This window comes from Trichosurus vulpecula, chromosome 3 (genome assembly GCF_011100635.1).
Source record: "Trichosurus vulpecula isolate mTriVul1 chromosome 3, mTriVul1.pri, whole genome shotgun sequence".
Taxonomy (NCBI): domain Eukaryota; kingdom Metazoa; phylum Chordata; class Mammalia; order Diprotodontia; family Phalangeridae; genus Trichosurus; species Trichosurus vulpecula.
In genome coordinates, this window is record NC_050575.1 from 349,914,486 (window position 1) to 349,937,263 (window position 22,778).

Genomic DNA, 22,778 nt, shown 5'->3' on the forward strand with positions numbered 1-22,778 from the left:
TCATCCTGTACTACTCACTTTCCCATTGAAAAATATCAAATATAGGGAGGCTAATCACTGGCTATTGTCCCAGAATTCGGAGCCCTCTGCTGAGGGGTGCTTTCTATAGCCATGAAGTAGTGGGGAAGCTGGTTTAGGGTAATTGGAGGCCATGAGGAATTTTGCTTGTGCAGCTTTTGTGGTTATCTGAATCTAAGTAGGTTATTACTGCCCCCGGGTTATTACTGTGCCCTTATATAGCCCCAAGAGGCCGTGGATGGGAGAGGGGTGGGTTGGGGGCGGGGGTGTAGTTGTGTTAGCCGCAAGCCCACGGACTGGCGGTAGGAGGCCATCCAACTTCCCACCTTCCTCTTGATTGAACTTACACTCCTTCAGGATCAAACCAGAGCCCCCCGGGTTTATTCTGTGTTTCCCTAGAGGGCTACAGCCTGGGCCGGCGGTTAAAGAACTGGTCTCAGAGTCACGAAAACCTGGGTTCTAGTACTACTTGCATGACATAATGTCTGTCTGACTGGGTGAATCCTTGACCTCTCAGTGCCTGGGGCAACTCTGTAAGATTCTTAAGGTGCTGAACAATTGCTGGTCTACATTGGTATAGAGAGTTCCCTCAGTGGGAGGGCCAGAAGACACACACTCACATATCTGCTCACAAACACCCTCATACATACATGCACGCACACTCACACCCCTCCCGTATATGCATATATATACATATGTATACATCTACACATACATACATATATGTGCCTACTCACATACATGCACACACTTGCACACATACACAATTTACATTGCCGTTGATAGTAAGGTGTTCCATAAAAGAAACACAGTTTAAAAGGGGTTCTAGAATCATAATTTTTTTTACACTTAGATAAGTTTTTACTTATATCCTGACATTTGTACTTTTATATCCTTCCTCCATTTCATTTTTATTCTTTTTCTCCCAAAGTTGTTCAGCAGGATACAGGAAAGTTCTCAGGTACTTTATAAAATGGAACAAAGTAAATCCCAGCAAGAATCTTTGAATGATTTGACTGAGAAGAATCCTTCTGAGACTTTACAGCAATATCAGGTCGGTAATAGATTTCTAGAAAATCAGAATTTTTTAAAGAAAAAAAAGGAAAAAATAGGAACAAGGCATTAAAGGGAAACAAATGGAAGTCTCTTGGAGGCTGGTGGTTTTCTGTGCTTTTTTATTTCCCCTTCCCTCTACACTGCTTCTAGTTCATGGGTCTGGTTGGAGAAAAAGTGCCTTTTAAACCTTAAAGTGCTAAAAATGTCTTAATGTGACTTTTCCTGATGATGGTAACCATCTTGCCCAGGCCCCTCTTTTTAGAGATGAAGTAACTCCCAGAAGAGCACAAGGATTGGCCAAAATATAAATGCACATAGCAAATAGCAGAGTTGGAATTTGAACTCAAGGTTTTCGGATCCAGACCTCACCATCTTTCTGTAGTACTACAAGGCCACTGGGTTTGGATACTAGTAGCTAAAGACTTAGAATGCTGACTAGTGGAAAGGTCAAACATGACTCCAGAAAACTTTAGGCAGATCCCTTTAGTTTGGGCTTACTATTCAAAAAAAATGCCAGACTTCGTGTTTAGGAGACCTAAGTTCAAATTCTAACTCTGATCTGTTTTGTGGTCGTGGCGCTAAGCAGAATCTTAGGCTTCCAGCTCTCTAGAGGAGGAAGGCCAAAAAACAGTGGGCAGGAAGAATCTGATCCTTTTTGGGAAGATAATACTATCCTTGCCTCTTTTTTAGCCCTCTGTGATAGGGAGGAAAAGGGCATCATGGAGTGGTGGATAGTGGGTCATCCTGGAGGTCAGGAAGGCATGGGTTCAAGGCCCACCTCTGACACATGCTGGCTGTGTGATTCTGGGCAAATCACTTCACCCCTCCCTGCTGTAGGCACCTGTCTAAGGCTCTGTGTTACAGAGGTGGGTTGGCTTTCACTGGTAGAGGGGGTTTCCTCATCTAGGGAGTTCCCTTTATCAGTGAAGTCACTGGTCCAATGCCTTTCTTTAAGTGTAACACAGAGGGTTCACTCACTGCTCTAGGAAACTAACAGCCAATGGAGAAGTTTAGTCACCCCAAATGACTGATGTTTTACAGGGTCAAGAAACCCCTGCCTGAATGGGAAGCTATCTGTGTTCTCTTCCTTTGTCCCTCTAATTTATTAAAAGTTTCTACGTTTTGAGGCTTAAAGTATTATATAAGGATGAGCCATGGTGCTAGGCGTGGAGTCACAATGGCCTTGGTTCCCAGATCACCTGTGACACGAGCTATGTGGCCGTGGCCAAGTTTCTTCATCTCTCTGAGCCATCAGCAAAGTAGGAATAACAATGGTGGTACTCACCTCACAATGCCCTTGTACACTTTAAAAACCTCAAAGAACTAGATCAGTGCCGTTATTACTACATAAATATCACTATATATTATCAGCAAATAAATATAACATATGTATTATAAAAAATAAAATTTAAATTATCAAAAATATAAATATCACGATTACTGCTGCAGTTAAGTTTCAAAAATAGCCTTACATTGCTTTATTGTTTTGTTAACATTTTGTGTCTCAGGAAGTGGGTTCTAAATTCTACATAGACTTTTTTTTTTTTTGGCAAAGATGTTAAGTATGTGAGCCTTAGACTTTTTTTTTTAGCTCCCAAGGACTGGTATTTTAATTGGCTTAGAAAGACTCTTAGCTTTTTTTTTTTTTCTGTTTGGGGGCAAGACCGGTTAGCTCATTTCAGACCGACACATTAATAAAGGGACTGATTTCCACACACTCACCATCGATATGGAGGCAGATTTTCAACAGCGCTTCAGCCCTGTAGCTGTAGACAGAGCTCAGTGCTAGGTGCAAGGGAAGATGCATAGATAATTAAGACCCAGTCCTTGTCCTCGTGGAGTTTATAATCTCATGCAGGGGTGGGGATGCTCTGTGTACAGATATGCAGTACCTCTTTAACACTTAAAAAGAATAATAATCTGTGATGAAAGAGTTGGCCTCCCCCCTACCTCTGAATCTATGACCCTATAATCCTCAGAGGTAGGGATGAAGTGCTCTGTGAGTTTTGAGTCAGAAAAGATTATTTCCTTGTAGTGGATCTGACATGAGGAGGTTGCTTTTGAGCAGGGTCTTGCAGGACGGATGGGATTTTAAAAAAGTTAAGCTGGGGGAAGGTATTCCAGGCCTAGGGAATGGCATGAGCTAAGACATAGAGGTAGAAAAGTAATGCAAGCCCAATTAGGATGGACGCATGTGTGAGGTGTGAGACAAAGAGGAAAAGGTAGGGAAGTCATTCATTTCTTGTTGCTTTCACTCTGAGATTACATTCCTTTTCTAGTGTGTTATGTCTTATACATGAGTAATTGTTTGCCTATTTTCTCCCCCATAAGAAAGTTAGCTCCTTGAGGGCAGGGACTGTGTTTTTGCTTTTCTGTGTGTCCCCAGGGCTTAGCATAGTGCCTGGCACATAGTAGGTGATTTATACATTTTTTTTGACTGACTTCTCGACTGTTGAAAGTCTTTTTCATTTAGAAACACTCTTCCAAATGCTTCTCTGAAGATACTCATTTTCATCCTTTTGAGTTAGCTCTTCTGTCTGTCATAACTTCTGTTGTTGTTCGTTTTAGGATTTCATGTCATCCATATGCAACAGTCTTTTCAGAGCTCTATTTCCTGGCTCTTCCCACTCAACCAAGTTTTCGGCCTTAACCATTTTAGGCTCAATAGCTGAATTGTTTCCTGTCCCAGAAGGTAAGTTTTCATTATAATTTGGGGGGAAGATATTTTTTTTTCTTATAAAGACAGATTATGTTCCCCCAAAGTCAGTCTGCTTTCTTTTCGTTCTAGTTAGTGGGGGTTTTTTTGTTTTTGTTTCTTGTTTTGTTTGGCACAATGAGGGAGGTTTTGACCAGCTAGAATAGGTCTTGTTTAGATACAATCAGATTTCCCAACTGGGGAAATAAAAACCCAGCTGTTTAAAGTGGTTATTACTGGTCAACCGGTAACTATGGTTTTCACGGACTAAGCTGACTTTAAGGCAGGATCACCCACAACCATTTTCCCCAGATAGTATCAATGTGTTCTTTTAAAAAAATCATAAAAGAGTAATTGTTCTTTCTGCCTCATAGAACATCTCTAGCAAGGCTTTGTGGCTGAAATGTGATTCTTTTGTTTGCTCTTTGTCCCATAAGCCTTTGGTGGTACAAACACTAGCTTCTTGCAGAGTCACAGAGGTCATACTTCACACAGGTTACAGAAAGTCAGTGTCAGAGTGTCATTTCCAGGTACTCTGGTTTTTAAATATTTTTTTGCTTTTCTTTTCTTCCTGTGGGAGATGAACATTTGACTTTTCTTTTTGAGTCATTTTTTTCCATTTGATGTGAGATATTATGTTTATGTATATGCAGGGTTTCTGTTGTGTAGGAGCCTTTCCTTTTTTGTTTCTTGGTTTTGGGTTCTGCTCCAGCTTTGCTGGCGTTGGCACAAACTGAGAGGGATGTCCCTCGCTTAGTACCACTCTGCCAGAGCCAATGAACAGCCTAGTAGAGGGCCTTCACTTTAGGCAGGAGCAAAGATAGTCTCTGTGTGTTTGTATTCATCTTAAATACAAATCTCCCTTGCCTTAAGGAAGGACAAGAAGACACTAGCAGCTGGGGGAACTGGGAAATTCATATTCAAATTCAATTTAATCAAAATTTAAATCCATATTCATGTAAGATACAGTGCTTGAGCTGAATTTTGAAGGGAGCCAGCGATTCCATGATTGTTACATTGACATTCAGTAATACTAATTTCAATTTTTTATAATAAGTAAAACAGTTGAATATATTTGAATGCTTCAATCCTTAGTCATTCTCTTGATTAAGTGAAATATAATTAGATAAAACAGGGGTCCTTTATCTTTTTTGGTATCATGGATCCTTTGGCAGTATGGTAAAGCTTATGGACACCTTCTCATAAAGTTATTTTTAAATGCATAAAATAAAATGCATTGGATTACAGAGGAAACCAAAGGAAAATGAAAATAAAGATGTAATTGTTTTCATAGGGACCCAAGGTTAAGAACCTCTGGGGTGAATGGCCCAGTCTGCTGTAGCAATTGTGGTTATTAGAAAACCGAAAGGAAGGGTAATGGAAAATATCTGCTCTCACAATATCAACCTATCACCACATAGGTTATTATTGCATAAATTGTTATTCCAACTCTCACATTTTACAGGTAGGAAATGGAGACAGAGAGAAATGAAGTAAGCTGTTTGTAGTTGCCTAGCTAGCGGGTGACAGATTCAAACCCAGGTCTTCTGATGCTAGAGCTAGGCTCCTGCTGCTCCATGCTGGCCCCTCTGCTTCAAAGGAGAGAAATACCTTCTAGCCACAGTGTCCAGGGTGGGCTTTGTGTGGAGAGTTGGTGCAGGTGCAGAGTTTGGATAGGTGAAGAGGTATTTTGGGGTACAGCATAAGCAAAGGCAGGGATTTGGAAATGTACGAAGCCTATTTAGGGAGCGCCTGCTTTGGGTACCCGTTGTACCCATGTCATCGTCTGTAAAATGGGGGTAATAATCGCATCCACTTCACAGGGTTGCTGTGATGATCACATGACGTACAAACCTTCACATAAATGCCCACTGTTACAGCTGTTCACAGAAGGGTCAGTGAGAGAAGTGCCAAGGAGAGGCTCTGGCTAAACGCTACGAGGACTTTTCAGCTTTTGGGGGAGCGGAAGAAAGCCCAGGTTAAGGGAAGGAGGACCTGGGTTAGGCCTGAAAGAAGAGAGGGACTCCAGCCCCCAGAAACAGGCTCTACAATCCATCCCTGGCACACAGGGCAGCACGGGCAAAGGGGCGGAGGTGGCAGGAAGCAAGACAGAAGATGGAACAGTGACCCTGTTTGACTTGAGCCTGGAGTAGATTCAGTGGAACTTCAGGGAAGGAGTGGAGGGAGTTCAGAAGCCCATGACAAGGGGGGAGGAATACAGTGGGGGCCCTGAGGAGAGAAGAGAAGTCTGGGATCAGCGATTGAAGGGAATGTGGTCGAGTCATTAAGAGATGAAAGCTGGTGTGGCTGTGAAGCGGTCATTTATTTAAGCAGGCGTGTTAGGAATGAAGATGACTGCCGATGTATTTTATGACATCAAAAGTGTTATAAAAAGGAGAGAGTAGAGAAAGTACATTTATTATGTTGAGGTATGGGTTTGTGGTTAAGAGGTGGTGTTTTGTTTCTTTTGTTTTTATTTTTTGCAAATCTTAACAAATAATTGTAACGTTCCTTTCACTTTTATTGACTCTTGAAAGATATGTGCTTGTTTTTGTTTTTAAATTAGGTAAAGCTCAAGCAGTGTTTCAGCTGAGTCGTGAGATTGATTTTGCCCGAGTCGAAACAATATTGGAATGTTTTTCGAGCACTTTTGAGGAAGTGAAAATTCTAGCATTTGACCTTTTGATGAAGTTACCAAAAACTGTCGTACACATTCAGGTATTTGGAGGTTTTATTTTTTTTCCCACCCATGTAAATGTGCATTTGTTGTAGATAGGAGCAACTTCTAATTTTTATGTACCTAGAGCTGGAAGCATCTTAGAGATGGCTCGGTCCAGTACCCTCCTATTACAGGTAAAGAAATTGAGGCCTAGAGAAACTGAGTCACTTGACCAGCTTTATGCATATACGAAGTTTCTAAATCAGATTTTGAACCCAAGTCCTCAGACTCTAGAAAGATAGAAAGATTTGAAGCAGGAAGAAGCTTTAAACACCGTTTAATCCAATCCTTTCCTTTTTTCAGAGGAAGAGAAAGAGGACAAGAGAGGGGAAATCACTTGGCCAAGGTTAGGTACTAGGTATCTGAATGACGATTTGAACCCAGGTCCTCACACTCTAAAACCAATACTTTTTCTGCTGCCCTGCCAGGGACAGAGAATCCAATCTGTGGATCATCCAGGCCCATTGTTTCTCCTCTTCCTGTGTCTTTCGAACGTCTCATTTGTCACTAATAGATCTATCCGAGTGTAGGTAGAGAGTAAGAGGGAGTTAGGAAGCCAAAAAAAGCCTTGCTTCTTATGATCCTCTTGGATCAAATGCTGTTGGGTGGGGCAAGTAGCTGTAACTATTGGCCAAAAGGAGTGTTTAGCATTTTCTGACCATTTTATTGACTCCAACTATTCCTTCCTTGAAGAAAGCTGTATTTGGGAGTTAGTTATAAACATGCAAGGTCGTTTTGTCTTTGATTCCAAAACATACCACCAGCAATGCTTAAGTAAGTCGTGGAGCCTCTTCTTTAGTAGACTGAAAAGCTGAGTTTGGTGATGTAAGTGATGTGTCGGTGGCCCCAAAGCCGGGAATAGTTAAAATGAAGAATGAAACTCAGATATTCTGACTACTTGAACTTTACTCTAACCCAGCTCTTAAACCCACACACCCTTTCCTCACCCTCACGTATTGCACCCACTTCTCTGAATTGGGTATGGGAGCTTAATTAAGGCTTGGTTCTTTAAATACTGCTGTTGTAGTAGGGGGATTTCTGCAACAAGCTGGGTATATTGGGAACTTCCCAGGTTTAAGCTGTCCAACTTTGCCTCTGGGCAGATGTTCTGAGGCTCTTACTGGAAGATGTTTCTGGAAGCCAGCAAAATAGCAAAACTGGGGGTTTGCTGTGGCATTTCTATTTTCAGCTCTACATAGGTGTGATGGCAGCCTCTGGGGCTGTCTCTGAGCTGTGGTCTGGCCCCAAAGCTGTGAGCTTCTATTTTTAGTTGTCCTGGCCCTAAGGATTGGGTGGATGCCATGGTAGCACACATCAGGGAAACGATGGATGAACAAATGAAAAAGCATTTATTAAGCACATACTGTGTGCCAGGTCTGGTGCTGTATGGTGGGGATACTAAGACAGCCCCCATTCGCAGTGTAATGGGGAAGTGGCATGTGGAGAGGGCCCCAAGTTCTTAGGGTGTAGCAGCAAAGCTACATCATCAGTGCATCATCTTCAGCATCATTTTCACTGAAAAAATCTTACCCATTCACCAGGGCCAGGGACTTTGGACTTGTGGGAACTGGCTCTTCTGGTTTCTCTATGGCATTGCTAGGCTGCAGAGCATCTTCAGAGCTGGTGTCTTCCCCAAGGGACTCCTTGGGGAACAATTTGTTGAGGGTCTCCTGTGTCTGAGATGCTGAGATGTTTCCTTTTGCTCCACCTTCACACTTGTTTACCTGTTTGTGTAGTTTTTCTAGTGAGACAGAGAGCCAGACTCTCCATGTCCAGGGTTGCTTGGGCTGGGTGTAGTCCTGCAGTTCTACTGGGTTGAAGACTCCTTGAGACTGTTTTGTTGTTTTTAAGCTTCTCCTTACTCTGGTTCTATGTTGTTTACACACACATCATTGCCTGCATCCCTTCTCTCTCCATCCTCACTCTCTCTCCCTCTTTCTCTGTTTTTTCCCCTCTCTCTTTCTCACCCTTTCCTCCTCTCTTTTCCTTCCTCTTTCCCTCCTCTCTCTCTCTCTTTTCTTCCCTCTCCCTTCTTCTGTCCCTTTTCTCTGTCTCTCTCTGTCACACACACACACACACACACACACACACACACACACACACACACACACTCTCTCTCTGTGGGACTTAAAAAAGAGCCATGACTTCGCTGACATGGCTTTTCTCATCACCAACGTAGATCGCTCTGTGCCCTAATTGGTGATTTTTATGATTTATTTCTGACGGGGATAGGACTGACTTGTGATTTCATTGGCACAGGGAAGTTCCAGATGAGAACATTTTCTTCTGTCATTATAGGTCAGCATCTTGTTTGCAGCTTAGAAGGCTGCCCAGAGGAGTCCTGTGAAACTCTGATAGAAGCAGGTCCCTGCAGGTAGCATGTCAATTTAGAAAACCACAAATCATTGGCATCTGTATTGTAGTAGGTTTTATTCATCTTGCTAAACATTTCCCTATTCCGTTTTGATCTGATTCCTTTTGGGAATTGCCAGTTTGACACCTTTGGTCTAGAGTACTGAGCTATTAAGTGATTTGTCCAGTGTCACCCAGTCAGTGAGTGTGTGTGTGTGTGTGTGTGTGTGTGTGTGTGTGTGTGTGTGTGTGTATGTGTGTGTGTCTGTGTGTGTGTCTGTGTGTGTGTGTGTGTGTGTAGACATCATGACTTAGTGTTCCCAGCACAGATGACGAGTTTCTAAGTTATGATCCCCAGAGATATTCTCAGTGCCTCTCCAGGCCTATGTTATTATTATATTACTTTTTTTTAGCAGTTTATAATTGCTGAAACCAAATTGATTAGCAATATAATAGTGTTAAGTAATAATATTACTGGATATAGCGGATGCTGCAGTTATAGGTGACTCGGCCTGTTTTTGACTTTTAGGATCCTTTGAAACTGCAAGCCTTGTTCTGTGCAGCCATGGAGCTGAGCACTAGCACCAAACCGTACGACTGCGTCACGGCCTCCTATCTGCTGAGGTTCTTAATTGATCAAGAGGGCCTGCTGGCGGGCCTGGCTGCTTTCTGTGACAGTCCCCCTGGGCCTTCAGCCTGCCAGAGACGTGGACAGGAATCTGTTGCTTTTGTAGAAAGGAACACGTTAATGGGTTTGTATGGAGTCAAAGACCATTCGATTGTGTTTGTCAAAGCATCCATCTTGCGATACCTCTCTTCACTCTGGTACAATATTGATTGAAAATTAAACATTTAAACTTTATACAAGTATGCCATGGATATCCATGAGTATATTATATTACGTGGCTATATCATACATAATATTATATTTATGTTACACTATATAATATGTTACATTACGCTATGCTATATTACACTATCTCTGCTGTATCGTTTTATATAATATGCAGTTATGTTATGCTATACTATTCCCTTATGCTATGTTATATTAAATTTATATCATACCATATGATCATGCATACTGTATTATACTGTACCATACTATCTTCTATTGTTCTGCTATGCTATATTATACTATATTTTATGCTATATTCTATTAAAACCTTGTGCTTAGCAGCGGCCCATTCAGCTTTCAGCTTAGTCTCAAAGTCCTTTTTCATAGCTTTAAAGATGTTTATTAAAATGGGTTTAAGATTTTTTTTTTAAAGTACTTTTCATCCTTCATAATATAATGTAGTTTTAAGGCTAAAAAATCCACCATACCATATTCCTTTAATATAGCGTATTACTTTTTCTTTTGGATCTGGGGAGTAGGGCGTATATCTGTCATTCTATCCATGCTCTTAGTTGTTATATGTATGAGTATTTGTATGTTTCTTAAAAAAAAGTATATGTATTCCAAATTCAAAAACCCTTGTGGGTCTTCGGTGCCTCTATTTACCTAGTTGCCAATTCTAGCTTACGAGATTGTTCAGCCATAGGCATCATCAAAGAGCAGCATGCATCTTTGGCTGTAAAGAGGCCTGAAGATAGCCCTGTGAGAAGGGAAGATGTGGGACCAGAATAGGGGAGGTCATAGAGAGAGTGAAATGGGAATTACTCTCACAAAGTCCTCAAGAGAGCTGGTGTGGGGGGAGAATGGGTCAGGGGGTAGTGCTGGGAGATGGTGAAAGATGATGATGTGACACTATCAGGTTGGATCACGTGGTGTTCAGAGCTGAGTATTGCGAAAAGGACAAGTAAACAAAATGATATAAGATTTAACTTTGAGACAGTAATCTTGCCTAAAAATTGGTGTATGGACAAGGTAAACTTTCTGTATCTTTTTTAGTGAAAATCTCCCATTTTGATCAAAAAGTTGGTTTTTATAGATTTTTAAAATTTACTCTTAATTGAATTAATTTTTAAAAAATTAACTTACCTTTTCCCATCTTTTCTTCTTTCCCTTCTAGTTATTAGGCACCTTTTAGAAAATCTTGAGAGAGAAATATCCCAGGCTGAAAGCTCTCTGCTGCAGGCGGCAGCGTTGTTTCCTATGTATGGGCGTGTACACTGCATAATAGGGGCTTTTCAGCAGTTATCTTTAAAGTAAGTTGATTCAGAGCACTTTCTTTTGAAAAGTCATTAGGGAAGAGGACTGACCACTTCAGCTTTTAGTTTTAAGTTGCATGTGGAATACAATCTAATTAATAATGGCCAACAGAATGTTTTATTGCCTTTTGAAATTTTAGTGTTGATTTATTTAATTGACTTATTTTAAACAAGAACTCACCAGTATTAAGATTTTAAAAAAAATTTGCATGGGAATTGTGTGTGACTTTTTTTTTTTTGCTTTGTGCGCTTAAATTCATCCCTCTGGTTTTCCTTGAAGCAACCTGGTGTTGGTGACTGAATGGAGACAGGTGGTGGTGCAGCTCATTTTGATGTCCTATAGGCTTTCTGCTGTAGTGGCACCAGTGGTTCAGAGTTCTTCCCCAGAGGGCCTCATTCCAATGGACACTGATTCAGGTAGGACAAAGAAAATAAGTTTAAAAAAAAAGAAGACTAAAGGTTCATTAAGCTGTAGATTTAGAGTTGGAAGAGACCATAAAGATCAGACTCCCTCATTTTACAGATGAAGTAACTTGCCTCCTAAGTAAAACTTGCCCAAGGCTACCCAGCTAGCACGTCACTGTCACTGAGTTAGGATTTGCTCACTCACATCTTCTGACTACTGATCAGTGTTTTTTCTACTGGGCCATGTTCCCTCTTGCAATGATTCAGTTTTTATAAAAATAATCTTACTGCTCCATCTATGTAAATCCTAAATTATAAAGAATTTATGCTTTATTGTTAGGATTTGTCAACAGAAGGGCCTGGATTTGAGTCCTTTCTCTGCTATTTGCTACCCAAGCATTTTTGGGTAACACATTTCTTGGCTTCATTTTCTTTGTCTGTCAAATGAAGGGATTGGACAAGGTGGTTTCTAGAATCTTCCAGTTCTAGCACCAGTGACCCAGTGAAAAGTGAGAAAACATGTCTTGTGTTGCCTAGATCCAGCCAATAATAAAGATACTTTTCCCCTATGGGTGATTTGGATTGTTTCTTGAACAGCATCATGACTGTGTGGATCATGATTGAGGAAGGGTCACTAGGCAGGGTCTATGCTTGGGGAAGGGAGGTAGTAGCAACGTGTTATGTAGTTAGCAAAAACCAGAGAAAATCCATGAGAAGCGAACAAATGGTATAGTACAAGGCATGAGTGCGAAGACTACCTGATACCATCGCAAGGTTCTGGCGTAGGCGAAGGCTTCTCCTGGTTCCAGAGCAGGGATATCCTAGTGACAGAACTCTAGCTAAGAGCCCCTGCATTGGAAGGGCAACTGCCCAACTGGAGTGGATCCTGACAAGCTATGACACTGTTGCTTTGGATCAATCAAGAACTAGGAAGGAATTCTTCTTTTGGATTTGAAGTTAAATACAATTGAATCACCCCTGGTGCCAAGTTTCTGAATGTAACTCAAAGCTCAAATGACAAGTTCATTTTAGGAGTAGCCAGTAAACATGGGAGGGATGTCTTAGGCTGATTTGGCGCCATCCCTATCAAACCCACGAGGTGCGCTTCAGGCAGGAAATGTTGCATCTTAATCTTTGCTAAAAATGAGCTGGAAAAGAATTTGACACTGAGATTCCTGAGATTGGACTCTACTCTTTGCTTTGCTGTCTGCCTAGGGACTAAACTTCAGCCCTTTGCCTTTCTCATCTGAACAGTGGAGGAAAACCAGACTTGTAGATAGTGGTTGGCCTCGGAAAAGCACTAGCACCTATTGCCAGGATCACTCCCAGGTTTGGCTTTTACTATCTGGTGCCTCCAGTGAATTGGGCAGGTTTGGGGGGCTGGGGCTAGCATGAAGGATTGTTATATTCTAATAAATATTATTGTTTATAATAAGAAGAAAAATGATGTTATAAATAAAAAAACTTCTCATGGATAAGGAATTTAAAATACAACACAGCATCCTTAGGCCTAAAACTCTCTGTTTATGTGGCTTTTTATTGTTGTCTGTAGTAAAACCTTAGGGAGCACGAGAAATTTACTTTAAATTCCCATAAAGACAGAATTTTCCCAGTATAGTACTCAACCAAAAACCCCAAATATTCTGTTTATCGTAACCTTGCCTTCTTCCATTTGTATGGCTTTAATAAATCATCCATATTCTCTATCTGCTTAAGAAGTGTGTTAGGCCTGAAGGAGAAAATTTAAGTAAAATAACCAGTGAGTACAAAGTGGTCATTTTTTTTGTCACCAAGAACACTGCCTCTTAAGACTTGTTATCTCTTCCAGTGCCTGGTACTGTGCATAGCATAAAGTAGATGTTCAGTAAATGTTTGTTCGTTGATTATTAGTTTGTCATGTCAGTTTTTACAACTACCTAACTAGTGGTTTCTTAGGGAGTACAGTCCAATTTTAATATCACCCTAAGTTTAAAAAGGCATACTTTAATAAAGTATCTGTGCAGCTTTAAAAATTTGAAACAATTTTAGTTTTTAAAAAATGTTTAATAGTTTAAATTTAAATTTAAAAATAATAGTTTAAAATTAAAAATAATTTAAATTATTTGCAGAAATAATCTGTAAATAATATTTAAAGGAAAATGAATTTTCTACCCAGCTGAGATGAACTACAATTTTACCAACCTCAGGGATGCAATCCTTTCTCAGCTATAGTAGCTATATTTTTTTAATCATGGGATCAGGTATAAGAACACACAGTATACAATTACATACTATAGTTGTCGTAGTTTTTTTTTTTTTAACAAATTTGATTGTAAGTGGTATTTTTACGAATTACGTCAGTCATATATATGACTGAAATAATTAAAGTTTTTACTGCTACACAAGTATTTTATTAAAGACCCTGTATAAATAACTTTTGCAGAATCATAGAATCATAGTGAGAACTGGGAGGGACTTTAGCAATCATTTAGGCTAGGCATTTTTAACCTTTTTTGTGACATGGACCCCTTTGACTACAGTCTGGTAAAGCCTCTGGACTCCTCAGAATCATATTTTTAAATGCATAAAATAAAATATACAGCATTACCAAGGAAACCCATTATACTGAAATACAGGGATCAAAACATTTTTAAAAATAACTTTGTGGTCCCTAAGTTAAGAACCCCTGTTCTAGTCCCACCCACTCATTTTCCAGATGAGAAAACTGAGGCTCAGAAAAATCAAGGTCACAAATTTAATTAGTAGCAGGCCTGCTGACTCCAAGTCTTGTGTTCTCTCCATTACAAGAGCTAACTTGTCCCCTTCAGGTGTGCACGGCCATTTTCTATCCACAGGGACAAGAGGCATTACCTCTGTCTTCAAGCTCACACCCTCTTCCCCAGTCCCTAGCACACTCCCAGTTCTCCTGTCCTGTGGAGTTCACACACAGACGCAGACGCAGACACAGACACAGACACACACACACACACACACACACACACACACACACTCTCCAACATGCTCTCTCCTCTCCCTCTGCCTGTCCCTCTCCCTCTCTCCCCCTTCTCCTTCTCCCTCTCCCTTTCCTTCCCTTCTCTCTTTCTCCCTCCTTCTCCCCCTTCCTCCCTCTCCTTCATCCTTCCCTTCCTCCCTCCCTCCCCCTGATTTTCTTGTTATTTCTTTTTCTGATTCTTGTTTTCTCTCTCATTCTCTTTCTGATTCTCTTTTGTTTCCATCTTCACTCTTAACTCATGATATTCAGAAAATGCTTTGGATTTCATTTTTAGTGGTGAGTCAGAGGTTACAGATCTGACCTGGACATTTCTAGAAAGTAGTATTTGCAGTAGCCTTAATTGTGAGACACTGTAACATTCCTAATTCAGGGACCTATGATTTCATTGGTCCCTGTGAAAGAGGGATTCTTGACCTATGAACTTTAAAAAAAATATATATATATTATATATATGTATATTTGGATATTAATATTTCAATATAACCGATTTCCTTTATAACCCTCTGTTTTTTATTCAGTGTATTTAAAAATGTTATTTTGAGAAGTGATTCCTAGCCTTTACCAGGCTGCCAAAGGGACCATGACATACGAAAAAGTTTAGAGCCCCTGCTTTAGAATAGCCCCAGGAGACATCCTTCCTCCTTTTCTACTATGCAGCTTGTTGCCCACCTTGTGTGTGCTGCTGGTGGGCACTCATTCACATGCACACGGGTGCCCACACACATACACGTCACTCATCAGCAGCCCCTGCTGATTCATACCTGGCTGCTTCTCGGTGTGAGTGATGGAGTGTTAGATGGACTTGTCATGCTTTCGGGGACCACGAGCCCCTAGAGGAAGATCTGGATGTGACATGGGCGCCACTGACTTGTCAATTTCACATATCATCATCTCTCCGTCTTAGAAACAGCAAGTCGCCTGCAGATGATTCTCAACGAGATTCAGCCTCGAGATACAAACGATTATTTCAACCAGGTCAAGATGACAAAAAAACATAACGGTCTTGGCTTTGAGGACTCAGCTGCTGGTGTGCCCATGATTACCACGTCTGCAGAAATGAAAGGTAATGGATAATCCAGCGTGAGTGCTTGTTAAGCAGACCGTGGTCTTCTGAACCTGCTCTTAACGGAGAGTCAGGCTACAGGTCTAACAAGGAACCCAGGTGGTGAGGGAAGACCTGGGTTCAAGTGCTGCCTCACTCTAGCCGTGTGTCCCTGGGCTAATCTGACCTCTTTTAGCCTCTGTTTCTGTCAAATGGGATTACGATAGCATCTGCCTCACCGGGGTGTTATGAGGATCACCTTTGCAGATAGCACTGAGATAACTTTGCAGGCCTTAAGTCTGGCTATCAGTATTGCTATTATTATAGTTATTCTAACCAGAACATTTCTACAAAGTAGTGTTTGCGGTGTTCTTAATTGTGAGGATGTCCATGCAGCATACTTCCCGTAAGGACTGGTGATTTCATTGTTCCCCATAGAATTGAAGTTCCTTGAGGGCAGGGACTGAACCGTTTTTGTCTCCCTTGTGCCTGGCATAGTTGAGTATTCAGGAAATGCTGGTGACTTGATCCATCGGTTGGTATAGATACTCTCTCCACCATTACAAACTACAACCTCTTTCTGCCTTTGTAGAAAGTCTTTATGAATTGTTGTGGGTGAAAAAATTCATCTCCTACTGGTCAGCTTTTTAGGGGATAGGCCTCTCAAACTCAGATAGTCTGGACCCCAGATGAGAGAATAAGTATATTACTGGGCCAGCACTGGAAGCCTGTCCTGCCTGGTGGGCCCTGTTTTTGGGCTCCATAGTCTAGTCTGGAGAATGCAAGGTCACTTCTATCCAGGGTGAGGAGCTAGGAGAGATCTCTCTTGGAGGACTCTGTAATGTGCTTAGAAAACTTTCCCCAGTACCAGGACCCTTAATGAAAGAGACTTGATTTGTGAAGCCTAAAAATAAGGCTGTGATGGCAGAATTGGCAGAAGGCTTCTGCCGGGTAAGTTGGTGAGGCACCAATGGGACATCTGTTGTTGGGGAAGCCTACAGCTCCTGCCAGCATTGTGTTTCATGATTATCTGCCTCAGGAGTCATTAAAATCAAGCTGACTTTTAAAGGAAAGTAAACCTTTCTGCTTGGATTGGAATGGGAACTTCTGTGTTATGTCAAGTCTCCAGCATTTCAGCTCTCACTTTCCAGTTAATCGCTGGGCAGTGTTATGTAACTTTCTGTCGTGCTGTAAAAGGATATTTAGAAGCTGAGAGTTTCTTAGGGATTTATTGGTTTTCACTTGCACAGACTAGATTAAAATGGTTATGGGGCTTGCTGCTATAGTATTCAATGGCATAGAGCAATGATCCTAGTAACACTCAGGAGTGCCTTGGCTGTCCTCTAGGTGGGGCTGCTGCTACATCATAGAAAAAGTTGTTTATCAATTTGGAATGTACCCCTGAGAAAATCAGCAAAAGCAAATTGCAGTTTTCACATTGAGGGTAGGACTTAAGTATCAATCTAATAGGATATGTCATATGCATATGTTAGAGTGGAGATTCCTTTTGGGTACACATGGGTTGGACTAGATGGCCTTGGGGGTCCTTTCCAGCTCTCAGATTCTGTAAAATGTGATTCTGGGTTCTCTTTGGATTGATTTTGATTTCCGTGTGCTTATCTTGTCTTCTTTCCAATGTAAAAGCCACCTGGACCAAATTATCAGCTAGTGAGGTGCATTTGTAATCCCTTGTGCTCGGCTGTGAGATTGAGAGAACTGTTCTTTTTCAGAGGAAAAACTTAAGCTTGCTGATAGTTTTTAATAAATTTGAAACTAAAAAAATTCCAAACAACTAAGTAAATTTGAAAAATAAGGCACTGATATACTTAATCTGATAATTCATAAACCATTCACAAATAAACTTTTCCTGAGACTTAATGGTATAACAGATTGTATTGTCTCTTTGCTTTTCTCTGAACACTTCTTGCAGTCTTTTTTGCCTCCGTACCTTTGTTCTCTCTGTTTTCTATTTCTACATCTTCCTCCCCACCCGTCCCCTCCATCTTTCCCTATTGAAATCTCACCTGTGCTACTAAGCCCATCCAGCACCAAGGCCACCTTTGTGAAGTCTTCCCAAAGGCCTGAGCCACAAAGTGCTTTTCTCCTTGTCAACACTCTAATGTATCAACATTGCCTTTAATCAGATTTTAATTTGTAAGTATTCATCTGTGTGCATGTCTTACTTCCTCACCTATGGCTCCGAAGAGCAGGCATCTTTAGAAAAGCAGCCAACAAGATGCCTGTCTTCTTTACGACTACAGCTCTGCCCTTGGCCCTGTGACGTGGGCAGAGTGGTCATTCAGTATATGTTTCTGAATTTAATTTGTTGTTGTTTTTAAGGTAAAGAAGGACAATCCTGTGATGTCACAGCCCAGGCAGTATTGGTGTGTTGCTGGAGAAGTATGAAAGAAGTTGCCCTGCTCCTGGGCATGTTATGCCAACTCGTGCCCTTACAGTCTGTGCCTGAAGTTCCTGATGGATTAGTGACGGTGGAGCAGGTAGGAAAGCTCTCCTCTTCTTCTTAGTGTAATTTCAAAGCAGAGCCTAAGTCCGAAACTTACTTACAATGTATTTTTAGGAAACAGCATTGTTTTAACTTTTTCTCCAATGAAACTTCATGTAGTTAATCACTAAGGGAGACCCGTAATGGCTATTTGCCTTTGTACATGCATTTCAGAACTATGATTTTTAAAAAGTACATTTGCAGAATCTGATTTAGTAGTACATTAATAAAAGTACTCATCACCCTATTTTGTTTTTCTTCTTCATATACCAGAATTTAGGTTTTGGCAAACTTCACTTGTTTATACGGCCCTGAGAGTTTTGCAAAAAAAAAAAAAAGTACAATATTGATTGATTGTGAATCTCATGTTTCCTACTACATAGATAATAAAAGTGTAGTTTTTTTGGCTGACTTTTAGCTTAAGACCACAAAGTTAGTTCACCATCTGGGACTGTTCAAGTGACTTGACTGCAGTGTTTACAAGAAATTAGCTTACCACAAGCATTTCATTTGGAAATATTTTGGATTTATTAGATTTCTGTTTTTAATTGATTCCCCTTTCCTTTCCATATGGTTTCAACAAAAATGATTTTCCAACAAAGATATGCAACATGTATTTTCTGTTTAAAATTTTCCAAATGAAAATAAATATTTACTTTTTCCCAAAGTGTTACAGCATTGTAGAAGAAAATAAATAATAACATAAAGTGTGTGGCTACACTTTTTTTATTCCCTTATGCTTTTCATGGTAGTATGTGAGCAGTGCCGTGGAGGTAATGACAATATTGTCATTCTCACACCGTCTCTAACTTTGGTGTTTTCATATGGTTAGCAGCTGGTTTTGCAATGTTGCGAGGCCCTGAGATAGAGAAATGGAGAGAATGGTATCATGCTTCCCCGCATCGTCCCCTGCTTCCTTCCAAATCAAACAGGCATCTGTGTCCTAGTGTTATAGTCAGTGCTGGCTAAGCGGCCGTGGTGCCAATGCCAACATCTTCAGGGTGGAATCTAGCCATGATTAATGACTGCCTCACCAGCGTTTGCCATCTTGCTAAGAAGTAAACATGTGCAAATGCTCCATTCTCTGCCCTTCTCAGCTTTTATTTCGAGGCACTTGTAAAAACAGCTTCTCTGTGTGTGCATATATGTGTGTGTTGTGTGTACACACAAGTTCTCACATGTGGGTGTGGTGACCGGGTACTATGTTTTGGTTTTTATATAAAAACTATTTTTCTTTTCCCATAGCTGAGAAAGAAAATCTGTTTTAATATGTAATCTACCTTTAGTTAAAAACACAATACTAATTATGAGAAACTTAGAGTCCTATGACATTTTATGTGTCCCTCGGTATTTGAATCTTTTTATGAAGAGCACATTGTGGAGACATATATTTACTACAATTATGAATCAGTAGATGGCTATTAAAATGGGAAGGTCATAGAAATGAAACAGCAACTTCTCTTCCCCCGTTTATGGTTGGCTTCCTACATAAAATGTACCTGTTTTGTCTGCATGACAGTAGCTTCCATTGTAATGGAGACTGGTCATCTTTCTATGTTGTAGTTCATGGGATAATCTTAGACAAAGATATTTTAGAAGCCACTTACCATTGAGTGAGGCAGTTGGAATTCAGTGTCATCCTGTGCTGTCTCTGGTAAACTTTGTTTCTGAATCTATCGTCCGTTAGGTATAGGTGTGCACCGGTTTAGTGAAACCTGATTCAGGAATAGCTGGTTGGAAAAGCAGAGGTTAGAGAGTCACCAATTACTCATAAGTGTTTCTTTTAGATTCCTTTAGAAAGTTCTACTTATGCATTTTCTTTTTTTACAACAACTGAATCGTCACACAACTACCTGTTCAGAATCCCATCTTTTATATAAAGCAACATTTCACCTGTATTTTGGTCACACAGCCAACCCTAACTCTAGCATGAAAAAAATCATAATACCCTTTGAATTCATATCTGACATCCTGTCATGATCTTGGGTACCATTTAAAATTGCATTGATTGGATCCTTATATTTATTTGTAGTTATTGAATGTATGTAATAAGTTGTTTTCTATTCATTATTGGGGAAGGGAAAAGAAAAAGAAAAAAAAAGTTGAAAGAATGATTTTAATGTAGTATAAGGATCCTATAGGGACCTCCCTAATTTCTCTTTGACCCAGTTCAACTCCACACTATTCTCTACTCTTGAGTCCCTAGCCTCCTTAACTTGTGGCCAGTCAGGCCTTGCCAGGCGCCAGCCTTGTATTGCTCCCACCATCTGCTACTTTCACTCCCATTCTTGTGCTGCTGAATGGAGCCAGGGAAAATCATGAAACAAAACCTAACCGTGGGGGTCCACTTCAAATTTGTGTCATATAATCTCAACTGGGTCTTCATTGCCACAAGGCAATCCTTTAACACTTTCCTGATTGATTCACTATCCCTCTCACCGCACGTGCCTTTTCCAAGTCCTCTTGCCCCTCCTCAAACCTTCAGTGGTTCCCTCTCCTCCTACTCTCTCATCTGAGAAGCATCCTTATTGTTCTCTGAAAAAATTGAGGTCATTCACTGGACCTTTACCTTCCTCTTCTCATCGCTCAGATGCTTTCTGTCATTATCTTTGTCTTCACCCCTGTCTCACATAAACAGGTGGCCCTTCTACCAAGGCAAACCCCTCTGCTTGCACAAGTGATCTCCTTCCATCCTGTCTCCACCAGCAGATTGCTCCTTCTCTCATCTCTACTCTCTCATTTTCCTTCAATTCACCTGTCTGCTTGCTGCTTCCTTATTGCCAGTAAACATGCCCATCTCTCCCCCATCCTCGAAAACCTTGAATTGATTCATCCATCTCTGTTAGCTATCACCTCTTATCTCTCTGCCCTTTTGTGGCTAAACTCCATGAGAAGACCATCCACCATAGATGGTTTTACTTTCTTTCCTCTCACTCTTATTAATTCTTTACAGTCGGGCTTCCAACCTCATCCTTAACCAAAACTGCTTTCTCCAAAGTTAAAAATTCTAAAGGCCTTTTCTCAGTCCTAACGCTTCTTGATGTTGTCCTTTTCTCAGTCCTAACGCTTCTTCACATTGGCCTTTTCTCAGTCCTAATGCTTCTTGAGGTCTCTGCAGCCTTTTCTGCTGCTGATCGTCCTTTTCTTTTTGATCATCTCTTTTCTCTAGGTCTTTGTGACACTGCTCCCTCCTGTTTCTTCTCCTGCCTATCTGATGGAGAAGTCTCCTTTGCTGGATCCTCATCTGGGTCCTGGCTAATCATGGGTGAACCAAAGGGCTCTGGCCTAGGCTTTCTTCTCTTCTCCCTCTATACTATTTTACCTGGTCATTTCATCAGCTCCCCTGGATTCAGTTATCATTTCTATGCAGATGATTCTCAGATCTATTTATCCAAGCCTCCATTCTTGCGTGATCCCCATTCTCGAGTCTTCAAATGGCTGTTGGGCTTGGATGTCATGTAGATAATCTTAAACAAAACATGTCCAAAACAACTCATTATCTTTCTCCTAAAATCCATCCCTCTTCCTAATTTCTGTAGTACTGTCAAGGGCATTACCATCCTCCCAGTCACCCAGACATAAAACCTAAGTGTCATCCGCAATTCCTTACTCTCTGTCACTCCACACATCCATTCTGTTGGTCAAGCCTTGTCTATTTTATGTTCATAAAAGCTCTCATATATGCCCCTCTCTTCCCTGACACTGCTACTACCCTGGTGCAGACCCTGTCCCCTTGTAACTAGACTATTGCAATAGCCCGCTGGTGGGTCTCTCTGCCTCAGATCTCCCTACTCCAGTCTGTGCTCCACTCAGCTAACAAAGAACACTTCCTAAAGCTCAGATCTAAACATGTCAACCCCTACTTGATAAACTATAATGGAATCCTATTACCTCCAGGGTCAAATAGAAAATCCTGTTTGCTTTTTAAAGCCCTTCATACTCTAGCCCCTTCCTATTTTCCCAGATGCTTTATTCTACTCCAGGATTCAGTAACAGTGGCATCTTTACTATTCCTTGTACGTGGCACTCTGTTTCCTAACTTGAAGCATGTTCATTGGCTCTCCACCATGTTTGACTTCCTTGCCTGTCTCTGCCTCCTGGCTTCCCTGGCTTTCAAGTCTCAGCTAAACTCCCACTTTCTGTGAGAAGGTTTTCTTGATCCTTCTTAATTCTAATGACTTCCTTCTGAGATTACCTCCGTTTTACCCTTTACGTATCTTGTTGGTACATAATTATTCACTTCTTGTCTCTCCCATTATAATGTGAGCTCCTTGAAGGCAAGGATTGTTTTTGCTCTTCTTTGTATCTCCAGTGCTTGGCATGGTGCCTGGCACAAAGTAAATGCTTAATAAATGTTTGTTTACTGATTTCCCCAAGGATTGGCAAATGTTTCATAGCTTCATTGACTTTTAATTTTTTTTTTTAAGTAATTTGGGCTTACTGCCAAGATGGCTGCCTAAACAAGAGGCAGGCCCCTCCTGTTTGATGATGGCAAAACCTGGGTAGTGGAGGTCAACTCAAGAATCTAGGGGACCCAGGACAAGAGCAAACAGGGCTGACTACCCCACACTGGAGCATAGCAAGGGGCACAGCCCTACCATAGACTTCTAATTCAAAAAGAGATGAATAGAGCAAAGAAAATACCATTTAGTATCAAAAATTACTGCAAATCTAATTCTGCAGCAGCTGCAAGCAGAGACTCATAGTAAAAAAAAAAAAAGAAAGAAATGGACTGTCCACAAGGACTACGTAAATACTTAGAAGAAATGAAGAAAGGGCTAAAAAATCAGAAGAGAACGTGGTATGCCTTACCCAAGAAGTAGAATCCCTGAAAATGAGAAAAGA

At 40.9% G+C, this 22,778-nt stretch overlaps 1 protein-coding gene across 1 annotated transcript in view; it reads left to right on the plus strand.

Annotated features, from left to right (window-relative positions):
* The window catches only part of THADA (THADA armadillo repeat containing), a 445,161-nt gene that overhangs the window by 35,385 nt on the left and 386,998 nt on the right, over positions 1-22,778 (plus strand). The window contains exons 14-21 of the mRNA XM_036750973.1: positions 950-1,072; positions 3,643-3,766; positions 6,336-6,487; positions 9,370-9,592; positions 10,853-10,988; positions 11,272-11,408; positions 15,293-15,451; positions 17,771-17,928. Of these exons, the coding sequence (XP_036606868.1) occupies positions 950-1,072; positions 3,643-3,766; positions 6,336-6,487; positions 9,370-9,592; positions 10,853-10,988; positions 11,272-11,408; positions 15,293-15,451; positions 17,771-17,928 (1,212 nt within the window). The remainder of the gene's footprint in view (positions 1-949; positions 1,073-3,642; positions 3,767-6,335; positions 6,488-9,369; positions 9,593-10,852; positions 10,989-11,271; positions 11,409-15,292; positions 15,452-17,770; positions 17,929-22,778) is intronic.